At 45.3% G+C, this 19226-nt stretch overlaps 3 protein-coding genes and 5 non-coding genes across 9 annotated transcripts in view; all 8 read right to left on the minus strand.

Annotated features, from left to right (window-relative positions):
* Positions 1-849: 849 nt before the first annotated feature.
* On the minus strand, positions 850-6692 carry LOC117755749 (proteasome subunit alpha type-3-like). Of its 2 annotated transcripts, none has more exons than XM_034575801.1 (4): positions 6634-6692; positions 1286-1353; positions 1108-1172; positions 850-1002 (listed from the first exon to the last, which is right to left on the minus strand). In XM_034575801.1, the coding sequence occupies exons 1-4, from the start codon at positions 6678-6680 to the stop codon at positions 958-960; spliced, it is 225 nt and encodes a 74-aa protein (XP_034431692.1). In that variant the 5' UTR covers positions 6681-6692; the 3' UTR covers positions 850-957. The 2 variants fall into 2 exon arrangements, with proteins under 2 accessions (XP_034431692.1, XP_034431691.1); XM_034575800.1 differs by lacking the exon at positions 6634-6692 and adding an exon at positions 3653-3781.
* Positions 2651-2736, minus strand: LOC117756894. Its single transcript, XR_004612958.1, has one exon. It is a non-coding gene; the product is annotated as a small nucleolar RNA SNORD53/SNORD92 (small nucleolar RNA).
* Positions 4198-4279, minus strand: LOC117756900. Its single transcript, XR_004612964.1, has one exon. It is a non-coding gene; the product is annotated as a small nucleolar RNA SNORD53/SNORD92 (small nucleolar RNA).
* LOC117756895 lies at positions 5629-5714 on the minus strand. The gene has a single exon (XR_004612959.1). It is a non-coding gene; the product is annotated as a small nucleolar RNA SNORD53/SNORD92 (small nucleolar RNA).
* A 33-nt stretch (positions 6693-6725) lies between the features above and the next one.
* On the minus strand, positions 6726-11655 carry LOC117756481 (AT-rich interactive domain-containing protein 4A-like). Its single transcript, XM_034577030.1, has 7 exons — positions 11531-11655; positions 10087-10128; positions 9315-9425; positions 7600-7690; positions 7022-7101; positions 6811-6906; positions 6726-6749 (listed from the first exon to the last, which is right to left on the minus strand). Exons 2-7 carry the CDS (start codon positions 10090-10092, stop codon positions 6726-6728), a joined length of 408 nt encoding a protein of 135 aa, XP_034432921.1. The 5' UTR covers positions 10093-10128; positions 11531-11655.
* On the minus strand, positions 7181-7261 carry LOC117756898. Its single transcript, XR_004612962.1, has one exon. It is a non-coding gene; the product is annotated as a small nucleolar RNA SNORD53/SNORD92 (small nucleolar RNA).
* Positions 8608-8693, minus strand: LOC117756896. Its single transcript, XR_004612960.1, has one exon. It is a non-coding gene; the product is annotated as a small nucleolar RNA SNORD53/SNORD92 (small nucleolar RNA).
* Positions 11656-15720: 4065 nt separating the features above from the next.
* LOC117755746 (proteasome subunit alpha type-3) overlaps positions 15721-19226 on the minus strand; it is a 7219-nt gene continuing 3713 nt past the window's right edge. The window contains exons 6-11 of the mRNA XM_034575797.1: positions 18566-18638; positions 17730-17795; positions 17551-17597; positions 16159-16226; positions 15981-16045; positions 15721-15875 (exon numbers count right to left, since the gene is read on the minus strand). Of these exons, the coding sequence (XP_034431688.1) occupies positions 15831-15875; positions 15981-16045; positions 16159-16226; positions 17551-17597; positions 17730-17795; positions 18566-18638 (364 nt within the window). The 3' untranslated portion in view covers positions 15721-15830. The remainder of the gene's footprint in view (positions 15876-15980; positions 16046-16158; positions 16227-17550; positions 17598-17729; positions 17796-18565; positions 18639-19226) is intronic.

Raw genomic sequence — 19226 nt, forward strand, 5'->3', positions numbered from 1 at the left:
ACCCACAAAACACTGAGAGTTAAAATGTCGCCGATCATCGTGACCAACATGTGACCAACATGTGAACAACATGTGAACAACATGTGACATCATCCGTTCATTCATAAAACCTGCACGGGTTCTACGGGTCTGTGACGTCACCGGCTCCAGGGAACACGTCAAACTGCGAAGTTTCTGAAACACGCGGTGTCTGTCACGTGACATGAGGTGAAACCATCACTGGACTCTCACGCACTTTAATGACGTAGGTCCGTGCGTGAGACTCACGTTCTTCACGGTTTCATTTCTGATCCGGAACAAGTTAAGATCAGGGGGCGGGACCTCCACGCTTTTACGTAAAAGGATCACGGTGACGTCAGAGCCATAGATGTCGTTTTCCTCTGCGGGAACATGGAGGTGATTTATAACAGAGACACGTGGCCCCTCAGTGCGGGGCAGGGGCGTGCACAGACACTTTGAGGGCTGACACGAAATATGTCCACGAACCACAACATTCACACTCAGATCCTTAGGACTTGACTTGGTGGACATCATGTAAAGGTCTGAGTGGAGGCGGAGTCCGAGTGGACGGAGTCACATGATGCAGGTCAGAGGGCATCACATGGCTTCACCTTTTGAAATGACTGGAGGATATTCTACTGATATGGAAGCAGCCACATTGATGATGAAACAGCTCAGAGGCTGTGGTCTGAGGTGGGTACCTGCAGTCAGGGACCAAGTACTAACCCTGCACAGTGGAAGTAATCTGTCACAATAATAATAAACTTTATTCATATAGCACCTTTCTAAACAGCTACTAGCTGCTTTACAAGTTAACAAGAGAGAGTCAGTCCGACAGAAGCAAAGAAACTGTTCAACTGTTTTCAGACTTTATTTATTTTTCTCAAATCAAAAGGTAGACAATATAAAAGATTGAGGGCAGAGTCCGAGATGTCGGCAGGGACGAGGGGGGGGGGTTTACATGTTGTCTTCATCAGAGTCGTCGTCCTCCTCTAAAGAATCCTGAGAAGACAAACACCAGAATCACACGACTGAAGAAACTGATCAAACATGAGAATGGATGGGTGGAGCTGATGGTGCAGGTGGACACAGGAGGGACCTGCTCACCTTGGCGTATTTCTCTGCTTCCTCTCGAACATCTTTAGGTACCAGCTCGTGACGTCCATTTGTGACTGGAGGGGAGAGGAGGAAAATAAACAATAAGTGGAGAGGCGATGGAGGAACGACAGACAAATGGACGGATCAGTACAAGGAGAAGAAAAGCAGAACACTGATTGGTTCTTACTTTCTCCGACCCAGCTGAGCTCCAGCTCAAACGCTTTGTCCTTCACTTCGTCATGAACGATGTAGATTCTGGAAAAATGAAACATGACAGATTCAGAGACGGGCAGTGAAACTAGAATAAAACACACGTGTCGTTATTGGAGCTGAAACAGCTCTGACATGCATGTGAAACTCTGATGACAGGAACGATTCTGCTGCATCACCAACGTCTCAAGGTCAAATATCAACCCACCGTGACCATATTTAGAGGAGCGGGGGGTGGAGCCTGACTGAGAGGACCCTGCACGCCCACCTACACCTGCACCCATTGGACGGTACTAGCTGTCAGTCACACTGTGGTAACCACCACCCAATACATCCAGTGCTTTATGGTCTATTTGAAAAGCATCATTTCCATTGTCGTCAGTGATTTACTGCTCCGCTCTGGCTCTATCATTCGCGCTGCACCAACAGACAAACCAGTTCAAGCAGACTTCTGCGATATATCGTGCATGTTGATATCGCGATGACGATGAATTCTCGATATATCGTGCGGCCCTAGTTCCCAGATCACCATCATCTGATAGGTTGGCTCAACTACTCTGCCACGATTACATTTCAGATGCTTCCCAGTTTCCTTTGGCGGATCATCATGTGCACCTGCTAATACTTCATACAATGGGAAGAACGCAGATTCTACTCAGTTCAGGGTTTCTGAAGGTTTTTAAGGAGTTCAATTTTAGATTTTTAAGATCATAATGAATGAGATTTAAGATCTATGATATGAAGGAATATCTGAGTCCCAGAATTACTGACACTGCCTCATAAGTGAAGAGGATGTAGTGGAGTAGAGAATAAACCTGAAAACACCACGTCATCTCTCAGACTACAAAGACAGTTGGTATCATAGCTGAGATCAGTTCTGACCAAGTGTTTGTACACGATCAGTTATCAGTTCATGGTTGTAGTTTGAATACAGCGTGTTAATATCTGTATCACTGAGAAAGAACCACGACACAGAGACATTACAAACTACACATGACGATAAAACATTTATCTTGAAAAGAAAAACAACAAATTCTAAAGAGTACAACTACAAAAATGTTAAGAGTCCGTCAGTTACACGAGGACAGAGGCAGACGTCGTGCTCTTTGCCCCCCCACGTGTCTCAGTGCTATATGATGGAGATGTAAGTTTCAACAGGAAGGAAGATTCTGATTCTTTCAACAAGTTTTTCCCCAGCAGGATTATTGCACTAACATGGTCCATGTTCAACTGAAACTCAAACTAATGATCCTCAGTGTGATGGCTGCAGCCGAATGAAGAAACAACTGTCAGGAGTTCGGTCTCCATCTTCACAGTCAGCCGAGGTTCACCTGGCAGGGGATTGGTCAGACAGCCAAGAGAAAATGTGACATCACATGATATCATCAGCTCATTGAGCGAAACCATTTCTCAGCATCATCATTCCTCCCCCAACAGCCAATCAGGACGCGTGCAGGCTGCATCTCAGAGGAATGGCCACGTTCTTATGGCCGCCATCTGAAACATGTGAAGCTTACGCAGAACCACCGGTGAACTAACCTCACATCTGCAAATGACTTTGAATTGATCATTTGCGACCAAGCCAACAATCTTGAGTTTAGAATCCAGGCCAATTTAGAAACTTTCTTTAGTTCATCAATCAACAAATCATTTCAACTGCTCTGATGATAAAACAAAGGGTGGAGCTGATGTCGGATCATGAATCAGTCGTTCCAGTCACTTTGACCCTGCGGTCCATGGATACCGGACCTATATTGTGCGTCTGCCCTGATCCTGAAGCTGCCGGGGCAACGATTGGTATTTAGTTGAGTACGTAGCCTGACTTTGATTCAAGGAGATACTGTTGTTATACCAGAAACCCTAAACGATTACTTTGACTTCATAATCGTGGGAAGGCGTAATCCTGATTAAATGAATCGTGCAGCCCAAATGGAGATGCCACTGTGATCAGGTGTAGCTTTTTTCTGTGACAGAGGACTCAGACAAACTGCTCTGGTCCAAACGTGGACTTCCTGTCTGCGCGTCAACCTGGTGCCTCTGTGTCTTACCTTGACCTTCACCATGCGTTTCACAGTCTTGATCTCGGCCTCGCAGAAGGCTCCTCTGTACTTTGCACTGACGTCCGTCCCCACCGTCAGGTGAGCAGGCTCGTCTGCTGCCTGAAACACACACATCGGCAACATCAGGACACACACGTCCCTCTGAGGAACATTAGCTTCACAGCGGAGACAGGCCAACACTGCTGGTGTATGGTCTGACTCCAGCTGGTTCAGTCTCAGTTTGGGTTAAACAGATCCAGTTTAGCGGCCGATGAACTCAGGTTAAGGTGGATTTGGCGACTCACATTTTGGCGACCTCCTTGACCAGTTCTCTGCACGTCATCTCCTTCATCTGACAAACACAAACACTAAATCAACTTTTCAGATTCATGACTGTTCAACTGAGCACGTTTCTATAGAGCTGCAGAGAAAGGATTTTACTGCTGCATGTGACATGCAACAATAGTAAAAATAAACTCACAGCCTGGGAAGAACGACGCCCACCACGGTTGGACTTCTTGTTGATGACCGGAGTTCCGAAATGCTCCGGGTTTGTTAGAGGCAGCTGGTCCAATGTCTGGGGGCACGATGAATACATGTATTTAAATAACACTAAGAAAGATTTAGATTGTTTAATCCTGGTGGAAGGACACAGGCTGACAAGTAATCCCTCCGTCTGAGTGGGACTCACCTCACTCTCTGCAAAATGTCTCTCCCCCTTCAGACACAGGGACGTACGACGCAGCGTCTTCTCATCTCCGTCATCAAACACTGGAACACAGACACACCGAGTCACCAGAGTCTCACAGGAGCCTGTTCACACTCAGTGGCCAGTTACCCTGGCCGGGGATTGGTCAGACAGCCAAGAGATGTGACATCACATGATCATCAGCTCGTTGAGCGAAACCTTTTTCTCAGCATCATCACTCCCCCCAACAGCCAATTAGGACGTCTGCACTCATCCAACCAATCACAACACTTTCAGACAGCCAATCACTGTGATACCAAAATAAAAAGGACTGTGATGACTGGTTGATTTCAATGTCACTATATTAAATATTTATTTGTGTACTAGTGTAAGCAGCTCTGTGAGGAGCACACGCTCCTAAATACATGCAACAGTTCACTTACATCTTTGTGGTAAATGAAGGTGAAATGAGATTTTCAATGTGATCTCACTGTTTTCAAAAACCCGCTATGAACCAATCAGAGAGTACGAGCCCCAATGGGAGCAGCGTAGACCAATCAGCAGACTGGATCAGAGACTCACCCACAGTGTAGAGACTGGCGTCTGTCAGTTTACTGATGATGGCCTCGCTGGATAAACCCTCGTTGGATCTTCACCTCCACAGTGGAGCCCACCTGAAGCACAGACACGTCGTTCATTAACTGTTGATTTAAGGCAAACGTTAATACAATGGTCTTCACCAGAGCCGCTCGTATGGACACATCTACGAGTCAGGAACCACAGCTCCTTCGTCTGAAAGGGTTCGGACATTTGTATGAAACGAAACTCAAGTTAAATGAAAAACCAATAAAAAAACAAGGTGACGCAAAACTGAAGCAGTTTTCAGAGCTGCACTGAAGTCCGGACATTTTCCTGAAAGTTTATGTATGAATGCAACGAGACAGCAAGAGCTCCACAACAGTGTCCTTATGAAACCACATTTTTAATTCTCTAGAACCTGATTTTTTTAAATTGGATTCAAATCACACAAAGCTCATAAGTATCAGTCCTGTAAATATGTCAGATTGAAAAGTCAGAGCGGGGATTTCTTTTTCTCCGAGCGACGACGAGGTGGAACTGTTACTGACAGGAAGTGTTAGCGACGCTTTGTGACAGAGTGACAGCGGAAAACACAAACTCAGAAAACTAATCTAATTAAATGTTGAATCATTATGAAAAAACACCGCCATCGTCTCATTTGTCCCGACACAGTCGCCATTAAGTGGAAACACTGCACACCACCTTTAAGCAGAGCAGTGAAAGTCTGAACTCAACAGTGAAGAGCCGACACGCGTCTCGTGAACTGAGCGGTGTCATCACCGCTGTTGTCCCGGGTTCGTTACCTCGCACCTCTACAGCAGCAGCCATTTTCTTTTCAGTAACAGACAAACCAAAGTGAAGAGCTGAACGAGTGGAGGCACTTACATCCAGGTCGACAGGTGAGGTCAACGGAAAATATAAAGCAGGAGAACACCTGATATCAATCTAATCGCCTGGTGTTAAATTTACATTAACTCCATCTTCACAGTCAGCCGAGGTTCACCTGGCAGGGGATTGGTCAGACAGCCAAGAGAAAATGTGACATCACATGATATCATCAGCTCATTGAGCGAAACCATTTCTCAGCATCATCATTCCTCCCCCAACAGCCAATCAGGACGCGTGCAGGCTGCATCTCAGAGGAATGGCCACGTTCTTATGGCCGCCCATCTGAAACATGTGAAGCTTACGCAGAACCACCGGTGAACTAACCTCACATCTGCAAATGACTTTGAATTGATCATTTGCGACCAAGCCAACAATCTTGAGTTTAGAATCCAGGCCAATTTAGAAACTTTCTTTAGTTCATCAATCAACAAATCATTTCAACTGCTCTGATGATAAAACAAAGGGTGGAGCTGATGTCGGATCATGAATCAGTCGTTCCAGTCACTTTGACCCTGCGGTCCATGGATACCGGACCTATATTGTGCGTCTGCCCTGATCCTGAAGCTGCCGGGGCAACGATTGGTATTTAGTTGAGTACGTAGCCTGACTTTGATTCAAGGAGAGATACTGTTGTTATACCAGAAACCCTAAACGATTACTTGACTTCATAATTGGTGGGAAGGCGTAATCCTGATTAAATGAATCGTGCAGCCCAAATGGAGATGCCACTGTGATCAGGTGTAGCTTTTTTCTGTGACAGAGGACTCAGACAAACTGCTCTGGTCCAAACGTGGACTTCCTGTCTGCGCGTCAACCTGGTGCCTCTGTGTCTTACCTTGACCTTCACCATGCGTTTCACAGTCTTGATCTCGGCCTCGCAGAAGGCTCCTCTGTACTTTGCACTGACGTCCGTCCCCACCGTCAGGTGAGCAGGCTCGTCTGCTGCCTGAAACACACACATCGGCAACATCAGGACACACACGTCCCTCTGAGGAACATTAGCTTCACAGCGGAGACAGGCCAACACTGCTGGTGTATGGTCTGACTCCAGCTGGTTCGGTCTCAGTTTGGGTTAAACAGATCCAGTTTAGCGGCCGATGAACTCAGGTTAAGGTGGATTTGGCGACTCACATTTTGGCGACCTCCTTGACCAGTTCTCTGCACGTCATCTCCTTCATCTGACAAACACAAACACTAAATCAACTTTTCAGATTCATGACTGTTCAACTGAGCACGTTTCTATAGAGCTGCAGAGAAAGGATTTTACTGCTGCATGTGACATGCAACAATATGTAAAAATAAACTCACAGCCTGGGAAGAACGACGCCCACCACGGTTGGACTTCTTGTTGATGACCGGAGTTCCGAAATGCTCCGGGTTTGTTAGAGGCAGCTGGTCCAATGTCTGGGGGCACGATGAATACATGTATTTAAATAACACTAAGAAAGATTTAGATTGTTTAATCCTGGTGGAAGGACACAGGCCTGACAAGTAATCCCTCCGTCTGAGTGGGACTCACCTCACTCTCTGCAAAATGTCTCTCCCCCTTCAGACACAGGGACGTACGACGCAGCGTCTTCTCATCTCCGTCATCAAACACTGGAACACAGACACACCGAGTCACCAGAGTCTCACAGGAGCCTGTTCACACTCAGTGGCCAGTTACCCTGGCCGGGGATTGGTCAGACAGCCAAGAGATGTGACATCACATGATCATCAGCTCGTTGAGCGAAACCTTTTCTCAGCATCATCACTCCTCCCCCCAACAGCCAATTAGGACGTCTGCACTCATCCAACCAATCACAACACTTTCAGACAGCCAATGATACCAAAATAAAAAGGACTGTGATGACTGGTTGATTTCAATGTCACTATATTAAATATTTATTTGTGTACTAGTGTAAGCAGCTCTGTGAGGAGCACACGCTCCTAAATACATGCAACAGTTCACTTACATCTTTGTGGTAAATGAAGGTGAAATGAGATTTTCAATGTGATCTCACTGTTTTCAAAAACCCGCTATGAACCAATCAGAGAGGAGTACGAGCCCCAATGGGAGCAGCGTAGACCAATCAGCAGACTGGATCAGAGACTCACCCACAGTGTAGAGACTGGCGTCTGTCAGTTTACTGATGATGGCCTCGCTGGATAAACCCTCGTTGGTCTTCACCTCCACAGTGGAGCCCACCTGAAGCACAGACACGTCGTTCATTAACTGTTGATTTAAGGCAAACGTTAATACAATGGTCTTCACCAGAGCCGCTCGTATGGACACATCTACGAGTCAGGAACCACAGCTCCTTCGTCTGAAAGGGTTCGGACATTTGTATGAAACGAAACTCAAGTTAAATGAAAAACCAATAAAAAAACAAGGTGACGCAAAACTGAAGCAGTTTTCAGAGCTGCACTGAAGTCCGGACATTTTCCTGAAAGTTTATGTATGAATGCAACGAGACAGCAAGAGCTCCACCAACAGTGTCCTTATGAAACCACATTTTAATTCTCTAGAACCTGATTTTTTAAATTGGATCAAATCACACAAAGCTCATAAGTATCAGTCCTGTAAATATGTCAGATTGAAAAGTCAGAGCGGGGATTTCTTTTCTCCGAGCGACGACGAGGTGGAACTGTTACTGACAGGAAGTGTTAGCGACGCTTTGTGACAGAGTGACAGCGGAAAACACAAACTCAGAAAACTAATCTAATTAAATGTTGAATCATTATGAAAAAACACCGCCATCGTCTCATTTGTCCCGACACAGTCGCCATTAAGTGGAAACACTGCACACACACCTTTAAGCAGAGCAGTGAAAGTCTGAACTCAACAGTGAAGAGCCGACACGCGTCTCGTGAACTGAGCGGTGTCATCACCGCTGTTGTCCCGGGTTCGTTACCTCGCACCTCTACAGCAGCAGCCATTTTCTTTTCAGTAACAGACAAACCAAAGTGAAGAGCTGAACGAGTGGAGGCACTTACATCCAGGTCGACAGGTGAGGTCAACGGAAAATATAAAGCAGGAGAACACCTGATATCAATCTAATCGCCTGGTGTTAAATTTACATTAACTCCATCTTCACAGTCAGCCGAGGTTCACCTGGCAGGGGATTGGTCAGACAGCCAAGAGAAAATGTGACATCACATGATATCATCAGCTCATTGAGCGAAACCATTTCTCAGCATCATCATTCCTCCCCCCAACAGCCAATCAGGACGCGTGCAGGCTGCATCTCAGAGGAATGGCCACGTTCTTATGGCCGCCATCTGAAACATGTGAAGCTTACGCAGAACCACCGGTGAACTAACCTCACATCTGCAAATGACTTTGAATTGATCATTTGCGACCAAGCCAACAATCTTGAGTTTAGAATCCAGGCCAATTTAGAAACTTTCTTTAGTTCATCAATCAACAAATCATTTCAACTGCTCTGATGATAAAACAAAGGGTGGAGCTGATGTCGGATCATGAATCAGTCGTTCCAGTCACTTTGACCCTGCGGTCCATGGATACCGGACCTATATTGTGCGTCTGCCCTGATCCTGAAACTGCCGGGGCAACGATTGGTATTTAGTTGAGTACGTAGCCTGACTTTGATTCAAGGAGATACTGTTGTTATACCAGAAACCCTAAACGATTACTTTGACTTCATAATCGTGGGAAGGCGTAATCCTGATTAAATGAATCGTGCAGCCCAAATGGAGATGCCACTGTGATCAGGTGTAGCTTTTTTCTGTGACAGAGGACTCAGACAAACTGCTCTGGTCCAAACGTGGACTTCCTGTCTGCGCGTCAACCTGGTGCCTCTGTGTCTTACCTTGACCTTCACCATGCGTTTCACAGTCTTGATCTTGGCCTCGCAGAAGGCTCCTCTGTACTTTGCACTGACGTCCGTCCCCACCGTCAGGTGAGCAGGCTCGTCTGCTGCCTGAAACACACACATCGGCAACATCAGGACACACACGTCCCTCTGAGGAACATTAGCTTCACAGCGGAGACAGGCCAACACTGCTGGTGTATGGTCTGACTCACATAAACCAAGGAATGTTTTCTATTTGAGGTCCATACAAACTTTCACACTTCTCAGTATCACAGCCACATCGCTAAAATGACCCATGATCCCCCGACTGGTACTGACAGTTATTACCTGCAGCCAGGTTCTGTTTTCATCTGCGTTAGTTAGTTTGCAGGATTACATCATATCTACAACAGATATTGTTAATAAGTGAAAGAAAAGTTCATGACTGGAAACAGCTTTTAAGGGTTTCAGCTTTAAGTCATTAGACCTGCAGATTATTTTCTGGGACGTGGTTCGCTGTATAAAATGTTGAAAACAATAACAAGTTGAGATATTCCAGAAGCTTGTTTTATCTGATCTAAAAAACCTAAATACTGATTTAGATCCATATGAGACCAGGAACAGCCTCAGATCTTCACCGTGAGGAAGTGGGAGGATTTAAACTAAACTTCCACGAGCAGCTGATGAAGAGTTGTGTGTCTCCGGCCTGTTTAGGATGATGAAGATGATGTTTGATGGGACAGTGTGGATCCAGACATGTAGAAGTGAAGCAGCTGTCTCCAACACTCACCTTCATCTTCACTGTTTGAGTCCAGCTCGACTCTGACGATCACTGCAAGACAAACAGCAGCTGTTCAGTGTTGTTTCATGATGAAGTGTAACACGTGCACTGGGACTCCGGGTTGTTATTTGCTTCCTCCTGTAGAAAACAACACATTGTTTTGCTGTGATTATTTTATCCTCTTGCTGCTCCTCCGTTCTTAAACATACAAAATAAAATTATTTAATTTCAAAGGGCTGCCGAAATCCCCGCGACGCTCCTAAACAAAATGGCGCCACCATCGTGTAAAACGTATCGCCGTGAAAGTTGAATGAAAACATTTACTAAACATATCAACACTCAAAACAGCAGCGCAGTGTACTTGTATTTACAATATGCAATTTAAACCGTTCATTTTTCAGAGAAAATTATAAAATAGCGCGGAGCATTTCCGCACGTGACCTACCCTCAGCAATGCAAACCAACACTGGGGGGGGGGGGTCGACAGGAAGTATGAACTTTCGGAGGAACACAAAAGGTGATGCACAGCAAGGTCATTTCCGCCGGTAACGTTAATAAAGTAAAATAACTAATAAAATTCACAAATACAAATTATAAATAAAAATAAATAAAGCACATTTCTAACTCTGTTACATAAGCTAACAACTAGCCTGTGACTTCTGCTAGCTCAGGCATTCTTCTCGGTGCAGCCCCCCCCTCCTCCCAGCCCGGATCTCATATGTGGCACCGACAGCTCCTCGAACCCGGAGAACCACCGTCACTGGGACTGAACGTGGAGCCGCTTCCTCCGGGCCGGAGGCGACAGGTCGGCGGCTCGCAGGAGGGACGCGGGGCGGAAGCAGCTCCGGACGAGCCGGGGCTGTCCTTCCCGCTCCGCTCCCAGCTCCTCTGAGTCACGTCGCCATCACTGCTCGCCATGTCAGCTCGGCTAGCTCGGCTAACTTTACCTTCCCCTCAAACGGCCGCTAGCCGCCAGTTGCTGGGAGAGAGTCCCGGTCACCGCGACACCACCGAGCCACGACACCAACTGCACCCAAACAACGGCTGTTTGCCGCGGGGAGAGCGGAGGAGCGAGCGGCGGCTCCACTCTTCGCTCCGGAGCTAAATTTAGCCACTTGGCTAACTAGCGACGGAACGAGCAGTTTGGATCCTGCGGTGATTTGAACCGTTGCTCCCCGAGGACAGGACCCGGTCACCGGACGCGTCAGCGCCGTGTGGCGGGCAAACCAAGTTTCTATGAACCGAATCAGAACCAAAGTTATTTATTTAATAAGTGTCGCTTCCACAAAGGCGGAGCAGCTTCACATTTCTCCACTCAAACACCCGCCGCTCAACGCGCTGCGCTCGGCTCGACCTCCCGCGGACACTCGCCCGGCCCCGGCCCCGGTGGACCGTTTGTTTCCGCCGGTTCTCGGTACCGTGTGTTGTGGAGAATCTCCGGGTTTCTACTCACGGTCGCGGCCGCGGCTGCTTCCTCTCGAGCTCAGAGACGATCCACGAACAACAAGCTGTTGAGCTCGGCTCTGTTTCCTCACACGTGATTGGCTGCGGCCACAGCGGTCGTTGCACAAAAGAAATCTGATTGGTCGAAATAATCCTCGATTCTAATTGGACATTCCTCTTCTGGTGTCGCTATTTGTCGATACGAACCCGGCGCCACAAGGGAAATGACGGCATCGGCTGCGGGGTCATCCAATCAGAGGAGAGCTTGAAAGAAAACCCGCCCACTGGAGCTCACAATTGGCCTCGCTCGTGTTTTCCCAGCAACGACGCGTCGCTATTGGCTAAACGGGCTTCCTTGTCTGTCGGAAGCCCCGCCCCTATACGTGCTGTGAACTCGCGCACCAAACTCCATTCAAAACACTGAGAGTTAAAATGTCGCCGATCATCGTGACCAACATGTGACCAACATGTGAACAACATGTGAACAACATGTGACATCATCCGTTCATTCATAAAACCTGCACGGGTTCTACGGGTCTGTGACGTCACCGGCTCCAGGGAACACGTCAAACTGCGAAGTTTCTGAAACACGCGGTGTCTGTCACGTGACATGAGGTGAAACCATCACTGGACTCTCACGCACTTTAATGACGTGGGTCCGTGCGTGAGACTCACGTTCTTCACGGTTTCATTTCTGATCCGGAACAAGTTAAGATCAGGGGGCGGGACCTCCACGCTTTTACGTAAAAGGATCACGGTGACGTCAGAGCCATAGATGTCGTTTTCCTCTGCGGGAACATGGAGGTGATTTATAACAGAGACACGTGGCCCCTCAGTGCGGGGCAGGGGCGCGCACAGACACTTTGAGGCCTGACACGAAATATGTTTAATAACATATTTAATAAATATTTAATAACCTTCGATTTTTCACTATCAGAATATATGCCACTAATAAACTCATTTTCAAGATGTTTACCTGATAGTGCTGTCGCTAAATTTAAGGAAATAATTCCGATTACATTTAAACCCGTACTATCCGTCGATATAAACAACAAATTCATTAAAAACCCGAGCTCCACTGAGATCGACCATCTCGTCGATAGCTCTGTAAACTCATTACGATTAACATTAGACTCAATAGCGCCTCTAAAAAAGAAACATATAAAACATAGTAAATTAGCTCCGTGGTATAATTCCAAGACACATGAGTTAAAACAAGTATCAAGAAAACTAGAAAGGAAGTGGAGCTCCAGCAACCGTGTTGAATATCTCCTAGACTGGAAGAGTAGTGTTAAAGCATATAAGAAGGCTCCACAAAGCAAGAGCTGCCTACTATTCAAAACTAATAGAAGAGAATAAAAACAACCCCAGGTTTCTCTTCAGCACTGTAGCCAGGCTGACTGAGAGTCACACCTCCACCGAACCCAGTATTCCTCGATCCCTAAATAGCAATATCTTTATGAATTTCTTTAATGATAAAATTCTAACCATTAGAAATCAAATCAACCATCTCCTGCCCTCAATTGGCACTAATACCCCATCAAGAATAGAAAACTCAGAAACGGCCAAGAATCCTACCAATTATTTAGACAGCTTCTCTCTGATCAGCCTCGATCAGCTGACCAAAATAATCTCATCTTCTAAACCAACAACTTGTATCTCAGACCCCATTCCTACAAAATTACTTAAAGAAGTTCTGCCCCTAATTGACAGTTCATTACTGAACACAATACATCTGTCATTATCATCAGGATGTACCACAGTCTTTTAAAATAGCTGTAATCAAACCCCTCCTCAAAAAACCCACCTTAGACCCAGAGGTTTTAGCCAATTATCGTCCGATATCTAATCTCCCCTTCCTGTCTAAAATCCTAGAAAAAGTTGTAGCCAATCAGCTGTGTGAGTTTCTCCAGGAAAATAATATATATGAAGACTTTCAGTCAGGGTTTAGAGCCAATCACAGCACAGAGACAGCCTTGGCAAAAGTCACTAATGATCTTCTAATAGCTTCAGATCAGGGGTTTGTGTCTGTCCTCGTCCTGTTAGATCTTAGTGCAGCATTTGACACAATTGACCATAATATTTTATTACAGAGACTAGAACAGTTAATTAGCATTAAAGGAACCGCCCTAAAATGGTTTAAATCCTATTTCTCAGACCGCTCCCAATTCGTGCAAATTAATGATGAGTCATCTGTGCGCACCAAAGTTAACCATGGTGCTCCACAGGGCTCTGTGCTCGGCCCTATTTTATTCTCATTATATATGCTTCCACTTGGAAACATTATCAGGACACACTCGGTAAATTTCCACTGCTATGCGGATGACACCCAGTTATACTTGTCAATAAAACCTGAACAAAGTAATCAAATAACTAAACTCCAAGCATGTCTCAAGGACATAAAAACCTGGATGACCCGCAATTTTCTCTTATTAAGCTCAGATAAGACAGAGGTTCTAATACTTGGCCCTAAACACCTTAGAGATACATTATCTAATGATGAAGCTGCGCTAGACGACATTGCCCTTGCTTCCAATGCAACATCAGGAACTTGGGAGTGATCTTCGATCCTGATTTATCCTTTAATTCTCACTTAAAACAAATTTCTAGGACAGCCTTTTTTCACTTGCGTAATATCTCCAAAATCAGACATGTCCTTTCTCAAAAAGATGCAGAAGAACTAATCCACGCCTTTGTTACATCCAGACTGGATTATTGTAATTCCTTATTATCAGGCTCCAGCAGGAAGTCGTTAAAGACTCTGCAGCTTGTCCTAAATGCTGCAGCACGTGTCCTGAAGAGAACCAGGACCAGAGACCACATGTCTCCTGTGTTAGCTTCGCTACACTGGCTTCCGGTTAAATCTAGAATAGAATTTAAAATTCTCCTCCTCACCTTCAAGGCCCTTAACAATATGGCACCATTATATCTTAAAGAGCTGTTAGTACCTTATCAACCCACTAGAGCGCTGCGCTCCCAGAATTCAGGCGGTCGTCCCTAAAGTCTCTAAAAGTAGAGGAGGAGCCAGAGCTTCAGCATCAAGCTCCTCTCCTGTGGAATCATCTCCCACTTTCAGTTCGGGAGGCAGACACCATCTGTACGTTTAAGAGTAGGCTTAAAACCTTCCTTTTTGATAAAGCTTATAGTTAGAGCTGGTCCAGGTTTGTCTTAGACCTGATCTTAGTTCTGCTGCTATAGGTCTAGAAGGTCGGGGGACACATGACACACGGAGCTTCTCTTTCCAGCTTCTCCTTCCTCTTCTCAACTGTTATCATATCAAAGAAATTCATATCCCATCACTACATGTTACTGACTTGACTTCTTCCCCGGAGTCCCTTTGCCTTATCGTCCGCAGATCCAGAGCCGCGGCTGTGGCCACATCATGGATTATGATCTGTGGATCGAGAATCAGAGATCGTAATGGTGGATCCAGTTTGGCGGATTCTGTATCGTGCTGGCTGATCGTGATAACAAAGGCAGATCCTTTATCGTGTTGGCATCAGATACTGGTGGTGGACCACGACCGAGGTGGCAGCTGATGATGGATCCTAATGGCGGCAGTGGACAATGACTGTGGACTATAGTGGCATCCCATCTTGATGGTGGATCATGATCTTGCTGGCTGCTGACCACAGACTGTGATTGCAGCAGGACTGCTCGATACATAGTATTTCTCCTCAGACACTTGACCATTAATGACATTAATCCACCAATTCACTGACCTTCAGTTATACTTCAAAATGTTTACCCTAATCAATGCTGCTAAAACCTTTATCTTGATGTTCTCCTTTACACTTGACATCCATTGCACTTCTGTCCGTCCTGGGAGACGGATCCTCACATGTGTCTCTGAGGTTTCTACCTTCTTTACCTGTTAAAAGGGTTTTTTAGTAGTTTGTCCTGACTCTTGTTGAGGGTTAAGGGCAGAGGGTGTCACACCATGTTAAAGCCCTATGAGACAAACTGTGATTTGTGAATATGGGCTATACAAATAAAATTTGATTGATTGATTGACTTTGATGATGAAACAGCTCAGAGGCTGTGGTGGGTACCTGCAGTCAGGGACCAAGTACTAACCCTGCACAGTGGAAGTAATCTGTCACAATAATAATAAACTTTATTCATATAGCACCTTTCTAAACAGCTACTAGCTGCTTTACAAGTTAACAAGAGAGAGTCAGTCCGACAGAAGCAAAGAAACTGTTCAACTGTTTTCAGACTTTATTTATTTTTCTCAAATCAAAAGGTAGACAATATAAAAGATTGAGGGCAGAGTCCGAGATGTCGGCAGGGACGAGGGGGGGGGGGGTTTACATGTTGTCTTCATCAGAGTCGTCGTCCTCCTCTAAAGAATCCTGAGAAGACAAACACCAGAATCACACGACTGAAGAAACTGATCAAACATGAGAATGGATGGGTGGAGCTGATGGTGCAGGTGGACACAGGAGGGACCTGCTCACCTTGGCGTATTTCTCTGCTTCCTCTCGAACATCTTTAGGTACCAGCTCGTGACGTCCATTTGTGACTGGAGGGGAGAGGAGGAAAATAAACAATAAGTGGAGAGACGATGGAGGAACGACAGACAAATGGACGGATCAGTACAAGGAGAAGAAAAGCAGAACACTGATTGGTTCTTACTTTCTCCGACCCAGCTGAGCTCCAGCTCAAACGCTTTGTCCTTCACTTCGTCATGAACGATGTAGATTCTGGAAAAATTAAACATGACAGATTCAGAGACGGGCAGTGAAACTAGAATAAAACACACGTGTCGTTATTGGAGCTGAAACAGCTCTGACATGCATGTGAAACTCTGATGACAGGAACGATTCTGCTGCATCACCAACGTCTCAAGGTCAAATATCAACCCACCGTGACCATTTTAGAGGAGCGGGGGTGGAGCCTGACTGAGAGGACCCTGCACGCCCACCTACACCTGCACCCATTGGACGGTACTAGCTGTCAGTCACACTGTGGTAACCACCACCCAATACATCCAGTGCTTTATGGTCTATTTGAAAAGCATCATTTCCATTGTCGTCAGTGATTTACTGCTCCGCTCTGGCTCTATCATTCGCGCTGCACCAACAGACAAACCAGTTCAAGCAGACTTCTGCGATATATCGTGCATGTTGATATCGCGATGACGATGAATTCTCGATATATCGTGCGGCCCTAGTTCCCAGATCACCATCATCTGATAGGTTGGCTCAACTACTCTGCCACGATTACATTTCAGATGCTTCCCAGTTTCCTTTGGCGGATCATCATGTGCACCTGCTAATACTTCATACAATGGGAAGAACGCAGATTCTACTCAGTTCAGGGTTTCTGAAGGTTTTTAAGGAGTTCAATTTTAGATTTTTAAGATCATAATGAATGAGATTTAAGATCTATGATATGAAGGAATATCTGAGTCCCAGAATTACTGACACTGCCTCATAAGTGAAGAGGATGTAGTGGAGTAGAGAATAAACCTGAAAACACCACGTCATCTCTCAGACTACAAAGACAGTTGGTATCATAGCTGAGATCAGTTCTGACCAAGTGTTTGTACACGATCAGTTATCAGTTCATGGTTGTAGTTTGAATACAGCGTGTTAATATCTGTATCACTGAGAAAGAACCACGACACAGAGACATTACAAACTACACATGACGATAAAACATTTATCTTGAAAAGAAAAACAACAAATTCTAAAGAGTACAACTACAAAAATGTTAAGAGTCCGTCAGTTACACGAGGACAGAGGCAGACGTCGTGCTCTTTGCCCCCCCCACGTGTCTCAGTGCTATATGATGGAGATGTAAGTTTCAACAGGAAGGAAGATTCTGATTCTTTCAACAAGTTTTTCCCCAGCAGGATTATTGCACTAACATGGTCCATGTTCAACTGAAACTCAAACTAATGATCCTCAGTGTGATGGCTGCAGCCGAATGAAGAAACAACTGTCAGGAGTTCGGTCTGTTTGGGTTAAACAGATCCAGTTTAGCGGCCGATGAACTCAGGTTAAGGTGGATTTGGCGACTCACATTTTGGCGACCTCCTTGACCAGTTCTCTGCACGTCATCTCCTTCATCTGACAAACACAAACACTAAATCAACTTTTCAGATTCATGACTGTTCAACTGAGCACGTTTCTATAGAGCTGCAGAGAAAGGATTTTACTGCTGCATGTGACCACCGGACTGTTGGAAATGAATAAACTCACCTGCAGTTTTTCGATCTCTGTCTTGGCGGCTTGTTTTGCTTTTCCGATGGAGCAGCCCCAGTAACCCTGAACACACAAACACAGTTAGGTTACTGGTCTAATGGGGAGTCAGACTGTTCAGTAAAACTGAAAGTAGGATGGTAACAAACATTTACATTTTGCTATCTCGCAGCATTGCATTACAATTCATTTGATATTTATGTTGATTCCTTCAGTGTTGATGGTTCAGGAGGTTTCTAATCACGAGCTGAATTCTCCTCAGGTCTCTTCCTCTCAATACTCAACATATTCATATAAAATAAAGATACATCAAATATGAACCCATCTGTCATAAAGACAATCTTTTAACAATATCAGAACTGATTAAATGTAACGATTGAGTATTAAATACATTTATCATTAGAAATCCATACTTCCCCTTCTTGTGGAAAAAGTCAGTCAATGTACAGGGGCTGAAAGTTGGCTGGAATGTTAAATCACACAGATGTTTTCAGGATGCATAGTGATGAGGTCATGTATCTTATTTCTGATCTCATCCATCTTGTTTGTAAGAGACACGGAGTTGGTGAGGATCAGAGTCGGGATGATGAATGACTGGTTAAAGCTGGTGTTGGTAATCGTGGAGAAGCTAGCAAGAGGCCACACTTTGCCACCAAAACACATGAGCGTGCACTGACAACTGCTGGAAGCTGATTATTGTGTGACTTGCTTGCTAACTTCTGTCTGTCATCTATAATCTGTCCCTTCCAGACTTGTTTGCTGAATCTTTATCGACCTCTTGACGCTACCGCTGACCCCTGCTGCCCAGTGAAGTGACCGCAGTGTGTTGGACTCACGTATGAGATGCCTGACGGGTCGACCATGTAGAGCTGGGGACCGTCGTCTTTGTTGTATGAGCCAAGGATGAAACTGCAGAGAGACAAACACTCAGGCGTCAGAGCTCCTGGAAGTCTACATACATTTTATTTCCAGGCTCATGAGGTCATTGTGACCTCTGACCTCCCAAATCAATTTGTGTTCTAAATGAACATTTGTACCAAATTTGAATAAATTTCCCTCAAGACGTTCTGGAGATATCGTGTTCCCAATAACGAGACGGACAAAACCCCTGGGCGTCACTGGCACGGAGACAAAAAGAGTCGGTACTGTACCAGTTCATGTAAACAGGCGGGAAAAATGGCTGACAAAAGTGCGTAGTTTGTTTCCTAATGACGACGGTAAGAAGACAAATGTGAGTTATGAAGTTAAATATAATCAATGTGAGCAGGCAACTTAATTTGTGTTTCACATTTAATTCTTCTTTTTACCTAAAACTGAAAACAAATCAAGACAAATAGTAAAAACATAAAGCTAAAATTAAAAATCATAATTCACTTCAGAGAAGATGCTGATTATAAATAAAACAGATAAAGTAGATAGAAATGAATAAAATGCGTCAGATGAGTGAATCAATGAATGAACCCCTGACGATGTCCTGACAGCAGCGGTGGGGTCCAT

This window comes from Hippoglossus hippoglossus, chromosome 22 (assembly GCF_009819705.1).
Source record: "Hippoglossus hippoglossus isolate fHipHip1 chromosome 22, fHipHip1.pri, whole genome shotgun sequence".
Taxonomy (NCBI): Eukaryota; Metazoa; Chordata; class Actinopteri; order Pleuronectiformes; family Pleuronectidae; genus Hippoglossus; species Hippoglossus hippoglossus.

Excerpts from the sequence above, each read along its gene's own strand:
- LOC117755749 (XM_034575801.1), bottom strand. The coding sequence starts at position 6,680 with ATGAAGGAGATGACGTGCAGAGAACTGGTCAAGGAGGTCGCCAAAAT. Across the intron at positions 1,354-6,633 it reads GTCAAGGAGGTCGCCAAAAT|AATCTACATCGTTCATGACG; the intron begins GTGAGTCGCCAA and ends TCATTTTTCCAG. Across the intron at positions 1,003-1,107 it reads AAGCAGAGAAATACGCCAAG|GATTCTTTAGAGGAGGACGA; the intron begins GTGAGCAGGTCC and ends TTGTCTTCTCAG.
- LOC117756481 (XM_034577030.1), bottom strand. Across the intron at positions 7,102-7,599 it reads CGCCAGTCTCTACACTGTGG|TGTTTGATGACGGAGATGAG; the intron begins GTGAGTCTCTGA and ends TCTGTGTTCCAG. Across the intron at positions 6,750-6,810 it reads GGCGTCGTTCTTCCCAGGCT|CTCTATAGAAACGTGCTCAG; the intron begins GTGAGTTTATTT and ends CTTTCTCTGCAG.